Raw genomic sequence first — 10,457 nt, forward strand, 5'->3', positions numbered from 1 at the left:
AGTTGGGTGCTGTGCCACCACCCACTTGTTAGGGCTAACCTATGGGATATCATTATTCAGGAACACACATTTCCAATAACTTGGCAGCAGCTATAAAAAGCTTAACAACCAGTGAAATTCAGTTTAAGAGAAGCCTAAAGAATTTATTGGTGGCCAGCTCCTCCTACTCCATTGATGAATTTCTCAGTAGAACTAACTGATTTTTTTTTGTGTGTGTGTGTGGGGGGGGGGGGGGGCTAACTTATGCACCATTTCAGTGCATTAATGTGTTCATTGTAAATAAGTATTTCAGTAATTCTATTATATTGTTATTATCTTATAAATAAAAAAACATTTTTTTTTTTAATTTTAGATTTAGTGCGATCTTAGTAAATGAGTGTTGTAAAATGATCCTTTCATATAGTGGGAAGAAAAAAGCTGTCAGTCATTACACTTGGGACCTGTGGAAGGTACATTAGTTTATTCATTTCAGTTGTAAATATTTGTCATGTATTATTGTTTTTCTGGCATGTTCTACATCCTGGAGGACCACCTCACTACAGATCAGTTGGAATGAAAGTAAATCTAATCTAATGTAATCTAATTTTAGGACCACGTATTTAAGAATAGTAGACATAGAAGCATTCCTTTTGATACAGCTTTTAAACAGTTCCCAAAATCTGGGCCAGGTCTCAGTGTATCCAGAGAATGGTTCAAACTTAATACATGGCAACTTAATTGGCATAGGGATCCGAACCACTAACGAGATTGCATCAGTCGCACATGATGTCACTGTAGAAGTAGACAAGTTTTTTTATAATACCTTTTTGGGCCTCGTAAATTGAATGTTTCAGCTTGTCAGAATACCCATAGCAAAGAACTAAGTCCTTGTTGTACTCCTCATCCGAGATAAGATGGTGTAAAATGTCATCAAGCTGTGAGAGAAGTAACAACTCTTATTCCAAGCATTTCTTGCGATATTTAATATCCTCTTGCAGTGTGTCATATGAACATTATTCAAGTTTGGATACTAGACACATGACAAGACCTCTCTTGATGAGATTGTGTTCTTTCCAAACCTTGTAACTCTTAAAGGGACATTGTTGTTCTTTGCACTTAAAATAAATGCTGGGCATGCTGTCAAAATATTTCACTGTTTCAAATAAGCCAAGACTGACTAAATGAAGCAATTCACTGGTCAGAGATGCTAGTGCCTACCACACACCAATTGACAAATAATTTTTAAATTAAATATGTACAACGATATGATCTTTTTTGGGTTAGACAAGACACTTCCTAGTATTTTTCTAATGGCAGCAGCGGGCTATGTGGGCCCTGGTTATTCTCTTCTCAGCCACAAGAGCAGTGGTCAGCATCAGTAATCTTCTGTGTAGTGTGCCTACTCTACAGCACACACTTGTGGAATCTTTTTAATATTGTAGCAGCTGTGTCCTCCATCAGTGGCAAGAAGGTGGCAGTGTATTGCCCAATGACATCCCTCAAGCTCCCTGTTCAAAAGTTTTAGCACCACAAAATTCCGTCAAGTTCAGAAAGTAAGGAAATACAAGCCAGTCACTTTAACAGAGTGTTTATTTACATAACTACAACAGCAAGGCAGTCAATCAATGATGTACAACATTGAAGACCTTCCACAATGGCAATTAATGATCAATGGGCACAATGGAAATGAATGCTAGATACATTCAGCTATTGGACTATGTCCTTCTTAGACAAAAGTAACCCACCCCACCTTGTCCGGAAAAGGATGTTTTGTGTCATGTCTGTCCTGTCATCTACTGTACCCCCATATACCCACTGTCCAGCCAGACTAGTATGCCTCTTGTGACTCAATACCACCCAGGATTGGAGCAGCTGAACTGCATTATCCGCCATGGCTTTGATTGCCTCTCATCATGCCTTGAAATGAGAAATATCCTTCCTGCCCCTTGCTCACTGATGTTATGCAGCCCAACAGTGTACCTAGCAGCTCTGTTCTGTCCCCACCATGTCCCTGTTCACACCTATACCTCTTCTGTATTTCCACCTGCCACACAAACAAAGATTGCTGTTTACCTCAGACTGTCACAGTAGCCTGTGTGCATGTGTGTGTGTGTGTGTGTGTGTGTGTGTGTGTGTGTGTGTGTGAGAGAGAGAGAGAGAGAGAGAGAGAGAGAGAGAGAGAGAGAGAGAGAGAGACTACCTCAGGGTTATTTGCAATAAATTCTAAATAAAAACTTTTTTATGTGTATCTGAGAGTGGTTAATTTCCTTTCTTTTAGATTGTGGTGAAGTTTATGTTTGGGATATGGGAAGCAGGACGTGTTTGCATAGATTTGTTGATGATGGCTGCATTGTTGGTTCAAGCCTTGCATTGTCTCCTAATGGACAGTACTTGGCCTGTGGGTCACGTTCGGGAGTCGTAAATATATATGAATCAGCAAGCCTTACATTAAGTTCTGCTCCTCGACCTGCCAAGATCTTACTTAATCTCACTACTGCAGTTACTTCATTGCAGTTTAACTCATCATCTGAGATTCTTGCCATGGCTTCTGATGATAAGAAGAACGCTTTAAAACTGGTAAGTTATTATGTTGCTAGATACTTACTGTGAAACAGTGTTGTATTGTCAGAAGGCAGTTGGTATCAGATCGTATACATCACAAATATGTGTATTCAAACGTGAATAATTACTTTTTATTTTAGTTTGTTTGTTAAATTATTTGTTTTATAAATTTTGATTTTGCATGCTAATAATATTGTGTGGAGTGCACATTAAACCACTTTGAATATGTTTATGCAGAATTTTAGGTATCTTACAATATATTATTTACTGAACATTGTTAACATTCCGTTATTCTACTCAAACTTATTCTTTGACTAATGTAATTCAGTTATCTTGTTTATTTGGAAGGGTTTGGAACATCAGGATATACTTCCTGAAAGCACTGCATATGGCTTCAGAAAATTGTATTTTGTTCAGGTGAAAAATGTTAATTACCTTCAGTTATTGAAGCATTATGCATATTGTAAAACACCTTCATTCCCCAGCAAGATGACAGTTTGATGAAGTTTCATAGGATTGTGTCTTTATGAGCAGTCTCTCCTTGTTTTTGTGTCATGTGTCCCTAAGTTTTGGGGTTTTGTTGACAATTGATTGGATGGTCATGATGCTTATTGTGCTCCCTTTGAATTTGTATGAATAATTTTCGCTTTTGCTCATTCACAAGTAATGTTCTCAGCTCATTTCATCCAGGAAACTGCTCAGGACAGGTTTCTCTTAACTGCTTTTCATGTATTGCAAATTTCTAACTTAAACGTCACTATTTATCCAACCTGATTTTTTACACTTGTTTCACTAGGTCGGTTAGAATAGGCCCGAGGTATTCCTGTCTGTTGTAAGAGGTGACTAAAAGGAGTCTCACACGATTCAGCCTTAATGTGATGGTCCCCTGTCAGGTTTGACCTCCATCTTTCTAAATTTTCCCGCAAAGCAAGCCAATTGGGGAAGGGCGCCCTACATGGTGCATCGTGTCCATCGTGCATTGAGATCTTTAGCCCACTTTCTCGTCGTCGCATTGCAGTCCCAATTCTCCATCTCTTGGGCGAGGACACCTTTCTTTTCCACCATGCACTATGCAGTGTCGCTTTTTGTGCCGATGATGACCATGAACTTCTTAGCCCCTCATATCCAGCATGGTAGCCAGTCTGTTGTGGTGGGGACGCTATGTACCCTGTTGGTTGTAGCCCCCTGACAACACAGGGATTCCTCTGCTGACGCCTGAGCCGTTAACTCTCCATATATGCCATGGAGTAGATGCCCATCTCCCTGGGGTATCGGGACTCCCAGCAATGGCCATCCTGCCAGGTGGCCTTTGCTGAGGCTGGGCAGTGCCCGTGGGGAGGGCCCCTGGTCGGAGTGGGTGGCATCAGGGTGGATGACACACTATGAAGCGTAGTACATCATCTCTTGCTGGTGGTGCGCCGCCTGCAGTTTCTAAATGGCAAAGTCTAACCTCAGTGGTAATAAATATGACTCCAAATCATTCCCGTCCCTGGCCAGGCCACACCATGAGAGGAACGCCAGGCTAAGGATGACAGTGAAGCTTATTCACCCTGGTACCTCGTATGTACAAGAGTTGATGGGGAATGTTTCATGTCCATGAAGCCTCAGTTTTTTGTGGAGCATTATGACGATAAGTTTGGGGAGGTGGAGGGCTTGTCCAAAATGTGCTCTGGGTCAGTCTTGATAAAAACAGTATACTCTGCCCAGTCACGGGCATTACTCACTTGTGACAAGTTGGGGGATGTTTATGTTGCCATCAAGCCCCATAAGAGCTTAAATATGGTCCAGGGTATTTTATTCTACAGGGACCTTCTTTTGCAGTCCGACGACGAGCTGCACACCAATTTAGAGCGGCAAGGTGTTCATTTCATCCAGCACGTCCATCAGGGTCTGAGGGATAATCAGGTTGCCATGTTTCCTTCATCTTGGCCTTTGAGGGTGACACATTGCCCGAGAAGGTCAATGTGATGGTCAACCGCTGTGACATCAAGCCATATATATATCTCTCCTCCCCCCCCCCCCCCCCCCCCCTCAATGCGGTGCTTTTAAAAGTGCTGTAAGTTTGGCCTTATGTCTTCCTGCTGTACTTCAAGCCTCACATGTCAAGATTGCGGATGCCCATCACATCTCAATACTCCCTGTGCCCAGCCTCCCATCTGTGTCAACTGTGGAGAGCATCATTCACCTTGCTCGCCAAACTGCAGGATTTTACAAAACACGAGGAAAATCATGGAATATGACACTCTGGACCGACTGTCCTACACTGAGGCTAAGAGGAAATTTGAGCGACTACATCCTGTGGCTAGACCACCTCTTCTGCCTCCGCTGCAAGAACAGTTCTCGCCCCATCAGTTCCTCACATTCCTGTTGCCTCTCAGAACCAGAAGACTACACCTGCTCCATTGATGGTGGGGGACACTTCCCTCCCTGTTGCTCCCTCACCACCTACTCCTGGAGCAACAAACCCCCAAACATCAGGGATATCAGTCCCCACTTCTGAGATGAAGAAGTGTAAGTCTTCTTCGGCTCCTCTCGCTAGAAAGGGGTCCCTTGGGTCACTCCCTTCCCAGGTTTCTGCTAATGGGAAAGATGACACCTGCCAGTGGCTGAAGAGCCCAAAAGCTGCTGGTTGTAGGGCTTCACTCTCATCCACGGTCCAGGAGACTGAATCAGTGAGGACCTCCCAGCCACGGAATCCCAAGGAACAGTGAGGGAAGTCCAAGAAGATCATCCCCAAGACCAAGGGAATTGTGGTGGCACCCACATCACTGCTATCTACAAGCTATGTGTGTGAGGATAAGGTCGAGGTTCTGGTGTCTGCTGAGGACCTAGATCTTGCTGGATCCTCAGACGCAATGCTAAGGCAATAAGTAGGTCAGCAGGTGACCTTGAGGTGAAACCTCCCTCATTGAATGTTCCATGCCGTCCCAGTCTCACAATGGCGTCATCCTCCAGTGGAATTGCAGCAGTTTTTTCCACTGTCTGGCTGAGCTACAGCAACTGTTAATCTTTACACTTGCTTTCTGCATTACCCTCCAGGAAACCTGGTTCCTGGCAATGCGGACCCCAGCCCTCCGCGGCTGTAAAAAATATTACAGGAACCGTAGTGACTATAATAGAGTGTCAACTGGAGTTTTCATTTATGTCCTAAACTCAGTCTGTAGTGAAACTGTGCCCCTTCAAACCCCTCTTGAAGCTGTGACTGTCAGAATAAGGACGACACAAGATATAACTGTCTGCAATGTATATCTTTCTCCAGATAGTGCAGTACCCCTGAATGTAATTGCTGCACTGATTGATCAACTCCCTAAACCTTTTCTACTTTTGGGAGATTTTGACGCCCATAACCCCTTGTGGGGTGGCACTGTGCTTACTGGCCAAGGCAGAGATGTCGAAACTTTACTGTCTCAGTTCGACCTTTGCCTTTTGCCTCTTAAATACTGGGGCCGCCACACAATTCAGTGTGGCTCATGGTAGTTACTCAGCCATTGATTTATCAATTTGCAGCCGAGGACTTCTCCCATCTATCCACTGGAGAGCACTTGACAACCTGTATGGTAGTGACCACTTCCCCATCTTCCTATCACTGCCCTGGTGTCAGGCCCACGGATGCCTGCCCAGATGGGCTTTAAACAAGGCAGACTGGGAAACTTTCACCTCTGCTGTCACTGTTGAGTCTCCCCCACATGGTAATATCAATGTGATTGCTGAGCAGGTGACTACAACAATCGTTTCTGCATCAGAAAACCCGATCCTTTGCACTCATGATGCCCCTGGCAAAAGGCAGTCCCTTGGTGGTCGCCGGAAGTTGCTGAAGCAATTAAGGCACGTCGGTGAGCTCTACAGCGGCATAAGTGGTACCCTTCCCTGGAGCATCTCATAGCCTATAAACGGCTCCATGCCCATGTTCGCCAACTTATCAAATGGTGGAAGCAGGAGTGTTGAAAGAGAGAAGTCTCAACCATTGAGTGCCATATGTCACCTTCCCAAGTCTGGGCAAAGATCAAACGTGTTTTCGGGTACCAGACAGGTGTTAACATAAATGGCGTGTTATCTACCGACACAAAATGGTGTGTTATCTACCAACACAAACACGATTGCCGAGCACTATGCTCGAGCCTCTGCGTCACAGAATTACCCCCCAGCCTTTCGCACTCTCAAACGGCTGCTGGAAGGGAAAGTCCTCTTGCTCACTACACACCACAGTGAATCCTATAACGCCCCATTTACAGAGTGAGAGCTCCTCAGTGCCCTTGCACATTGCCCCGACACAGCTCCTGGGTCAGATCAGATCCACAGTCAGATGATTAAACATCTCTCATCTGACTACAAGCGACATCTCCTCGTCACCTTCAATCGGATCTGGTGCAATGGCGTCTTTCCATCACAATGGCGGGAGAGCACCATCATTCCAGTGCTGAAACCCAGTAAAAACGCAATTGATGTTGATAGCTATCGGCTCCTCAGTCTCACCAACGTTCTTTGTAAGCTGCTGGATCATATGGTGTGACCGAGCGAGGTGGCGCAGTGGTTAGCACACTGGACTCGCATTCGGGAGGACGATGGTTCAATCCCATCTCCAGCCATCCTGATTTAGGTTTTCCGTGATTTCCCTAAATTCGTTTCAGGCAAATGCCGGGATGGTTCCTTTGAAAGGGCACGGCCGATTTCCTTCCCAATCCTTCCCTAACCCGAGCTTGCGCTCCGTCTCTAATGACCTCGTTGTCGATGGGACATTAAACACTGACCACCACCACCACCACCACCACCACCACCACCACCATATGGTGTGTCGGCGGTTGGGTTGGGTGCAGGAGTCATGTGGCCTACTGGCTGCATGTCAGGGCGGCTTCCGCCAGGCTAGCTTTACCGCAGATGATCTTGTGTCCCTCGAGTCCGCCATCCAAACAGCCTTTTCCAGATGCCAGCACCTGGTTGCCATCTTTTTTGATTTACGAAAAGCTTACGACACCACCCGGCGACATCATGTCATTGCCACATTATACGAGTGGAGTCTCAGACGCCCCCTCCTGATTTTTATCCAAAATTTCCTGTCAGTTCTTACTTTCCTAGTCCAAGTTGGTGCCTCCTGTAGTTCCCCCCATATCCAGGAGAATGGGGTCCTGGAGGGCTCTGTATTGAGTGTATATCTGTTTTTAGTGGCCATTAATGGTCGAGCAGCAACTGTAGGGCCATCCGTCTCACCTTCTCTGTATGCAGACGACTTCCGGATTTCGTACTGCTCCAACAGTACTGGTGTTGCTGAGCAGCACCTACAGGGAGCCATCCACAAGGTGCAGTCATGGGCTCTAGCCCACAGTTTCCAGTTTTCAGCTGCAAAGTCATATGTTATGCACTTCTGTTGGCATTGTACCGTTCATCTGGAACCAGAACTGTACCTTAATGATGATCCACTCACTGTAGTGGAGACATATCGATTCTTAGGACTGGTTTTCGATGCGCAATTGACTTGGCTTTCTCACCTTCGTCATCTTAAGCAGAAGTGCTGGCAGCACCTCAATGCCCTCCGCTGCCTGAGCAACACAAACTGGGGTGCAGATCACTCTATGCTGCTGCAGCTCTACAGAGCCCTTGTTCAATCCCACCTTTACTATGGGAGTCTGGTTTATGGTTTGGTGGTGCCCTCAGCATTGCATTTACTCGACCCAGTGTAACACTGTGGCATTCGTCTAGTAACAGAAGCATTTATGACGAGTCTGATGACCAGCGTCCTTATGGAGGCCGGAATCCCTGCATTGCAGGTTAAGCATGCACAACTGCTGGCCAGTTACGTTGCCCATGTACTTAGTTCTCCTGCGCATCCGAATTACCGTCTCCTTTTCCCACCCACGGTGGTTCATCTCCCGCATGATTGGGGGGGGGGGGGGGTCGGCTGGCTTGCAGATGACTGTGTTTAGGTCATCTCCTTTATGTTCATCTGTCTATATGCCCTGTCTCTTTCAGTTTGATGGTAGTCTCTATATTACAGTCATCATCTCTCTTTTTCATTTATTTGCCATCTTCCGTTGGTTTGTTACAGTCATTGCTAATCATCATTCTTAATTTGCAGCACTTCTCTCATCAAGCTTTATTTAATTCCATGCTTATTCCTGTTTAACTGCAAATTAATGATTTACAGACATCTCCTTTGAAAACAGAATACATTTTTTGTTAAATCTGGCTACCTCTCCTAACTCCATTTTCAGGTCTGAGTTGTCCACTATCTTGATGCAGTGTAATTGAAGCTCTAGCTTTGCTTTGCTCTCAGTGAATTGAACTGTGTCTCGCTTGTGGTGGCAAAATAAATTTTCTCACTTTACATTTTACAAATCTATTGGAAGTAAAATATATTTTACTCAGTTAAATGTTTCTGATTTTATTGTAGAAGTTGCTGATTACTTTCAATCCAGAAAAGTATAAGTTTAAGGTTGTAATTTGGCATAATAATAGAAACACATTTGATACAGAACTCACTGTTTTCAGGTCCCACCCCTTACAGATTAAATTAGGAAATTGAAACAGTTTGACTTAATAGCTATTTATTTAACGTGCCAATTTTCTCGCAAATGACAGCACATGCAGATTTAAACTGTTTGATATATGTTTCTCTTTTGCATCTTCTAGGGACAATGTTTGGCAATTATTTCTTGGCACGTTTTCCAGGAAAAATTATGATGATTCAATATTAAAATTTTCGACCAATCTGTGGCTTTCATGGTTGTGTGTTTCAGGTTCACTTCCCATCGATGACTGTCTTTAGCAATTTTCCAGCATTTGAGTCAAAAATTTCCAGGCCACAGTGCCTGAACTTCTCTAGAAACAGTGGTTATTTGTCTGTGGGGAATAACAAAAGTACTGCTCTTCTGTACAGGTTTGTATTTGCTTTATATATATTTTTTCTTCAGTGTTAAAATGGAAAATATTCGTATAATTGTGGGACCCATTATTCTGTTTACAGGCTGAAACACTACGGGAACTACTAAGGAAGAAAAGTGTTATTTTAATGAAGTCAACATTTATGGGATAATTGACTACAGAATTGCCATAATTACGCTTTTCCTGCATTTGTGTATATCAGTAACTCATGTTTGTCAAATGTGAAATGATCTAAGACAAAATAATAGTGAATATACTGATAATTACAGAACTTATTAGTGTTGTCACTTATGTGTAATTAGTTACAGTTTTTTTTCTATCCTTCCTTTTACCCAATACTTGATTACAGTTATTAATGTTTGTTTCAGAACAAAATTATGTTCACTCCAAGAGAAAAGTCTGTTTGCAGTGCCTACCAGCACCAGAGGACATTCTATAAGAATTAGCAGTCATTGTCAAATATTTTACTGTCCATAAATAAATTAAGCCATTGTTGACTAGTTGATGAGTCCTTTAATGACAATAGCTGTTTCTGCCAACAGCCATTTTGCTCTGTCCCATCAGCATTAATGTTGATGCCCTGAAACTGTTATGTTGGCCCTTCCTTTGCTGCTTCTCCATCTGGCACACCTCTCAGCATACAAGCATCTAATCTCAACTTGGCTTTACAGTGTTCACCGTTTCTTGTTGTCAGTGTCTTTTTCCCCTATGCAGTTTTTCTTTTGCGTACCTTCCCAGCTGTGTCTTGTTGATTTAGATCCTGTAACCTTATCCCATGTTAATGGCCTTGCTCTTGCCGCCTTTCGTTTCAGTAGAGTCTGTTGCCTTTTCATCCCTCTATTTAATTCCATTGCTGCCCCCTTCCAATAGACAAATTAATATGAAGCAATTATTTTTGTTCTTGCTCTCTTTTTGTACATAACAACTCAGTTGTAGGTGATTTAGGTCTTCTCGCTTTTTATTTGATAAAAGAGATGTTAGTTTGGAAACTAAGAGACCCTCAGCTTATTTTCGTCATTTGCAACCTTTTGCTTAAGACA

The 10,457-nt window shown here is 43.5% G+C and overlaps 1 protein-coding gene across 3 annotated transcripts in view; it reads left to right on the plus strand.

Moving 5' to 3' along the window:
• Positions 1-9,692, plus strand: part of LOC124610593 (U3 small nucleolar RNA-associated protein 18 homolog) — a 95,898-nt gene extending 86,206 nt beyond the window's left edge. For all 3 annotated transcript variants that reach the window (XM_047140171.1, XM_047140173.1, XM_047140172.1), the window contains 3 exons: positions 2,258-2,556; positions 9,273-9,412; positions 9,500-9,692. In XM_047140171.1, the coding sequence (XP_046996127.1) occupies positions 2,258-2,556; positions 9,273-9,412; positions 9,500-9,524 (464 nt within the window). In that variant the 3' untranslated portion in view covers positions 9,525-9,692. The remainder of the gene's footprint in view (positions 1-2,257; positions 2,557-9,272; positions 9,413-9,499) is intronic.
• The last annotated feature ends 765 nt before the right edge of the window (positions 9,693-10,457 follow it).

Source organism: Schistocerca americana, chromosome 1 (assembly GCF_021461395.2).
Source record: "Schistocerca americana isolate TAMUIC-IGC-003095 chromosome 1, iqSchAmer2.1, whole genome shotgun sequence".
In the NCBI taxonomy this organism is placed as follows: domain Eukaryota; kingdom Metazoa; phylum Arthropoda; class Insecta; order Orthoptera; family Acrididae; genus Schistocerca; species Schistocerca americana.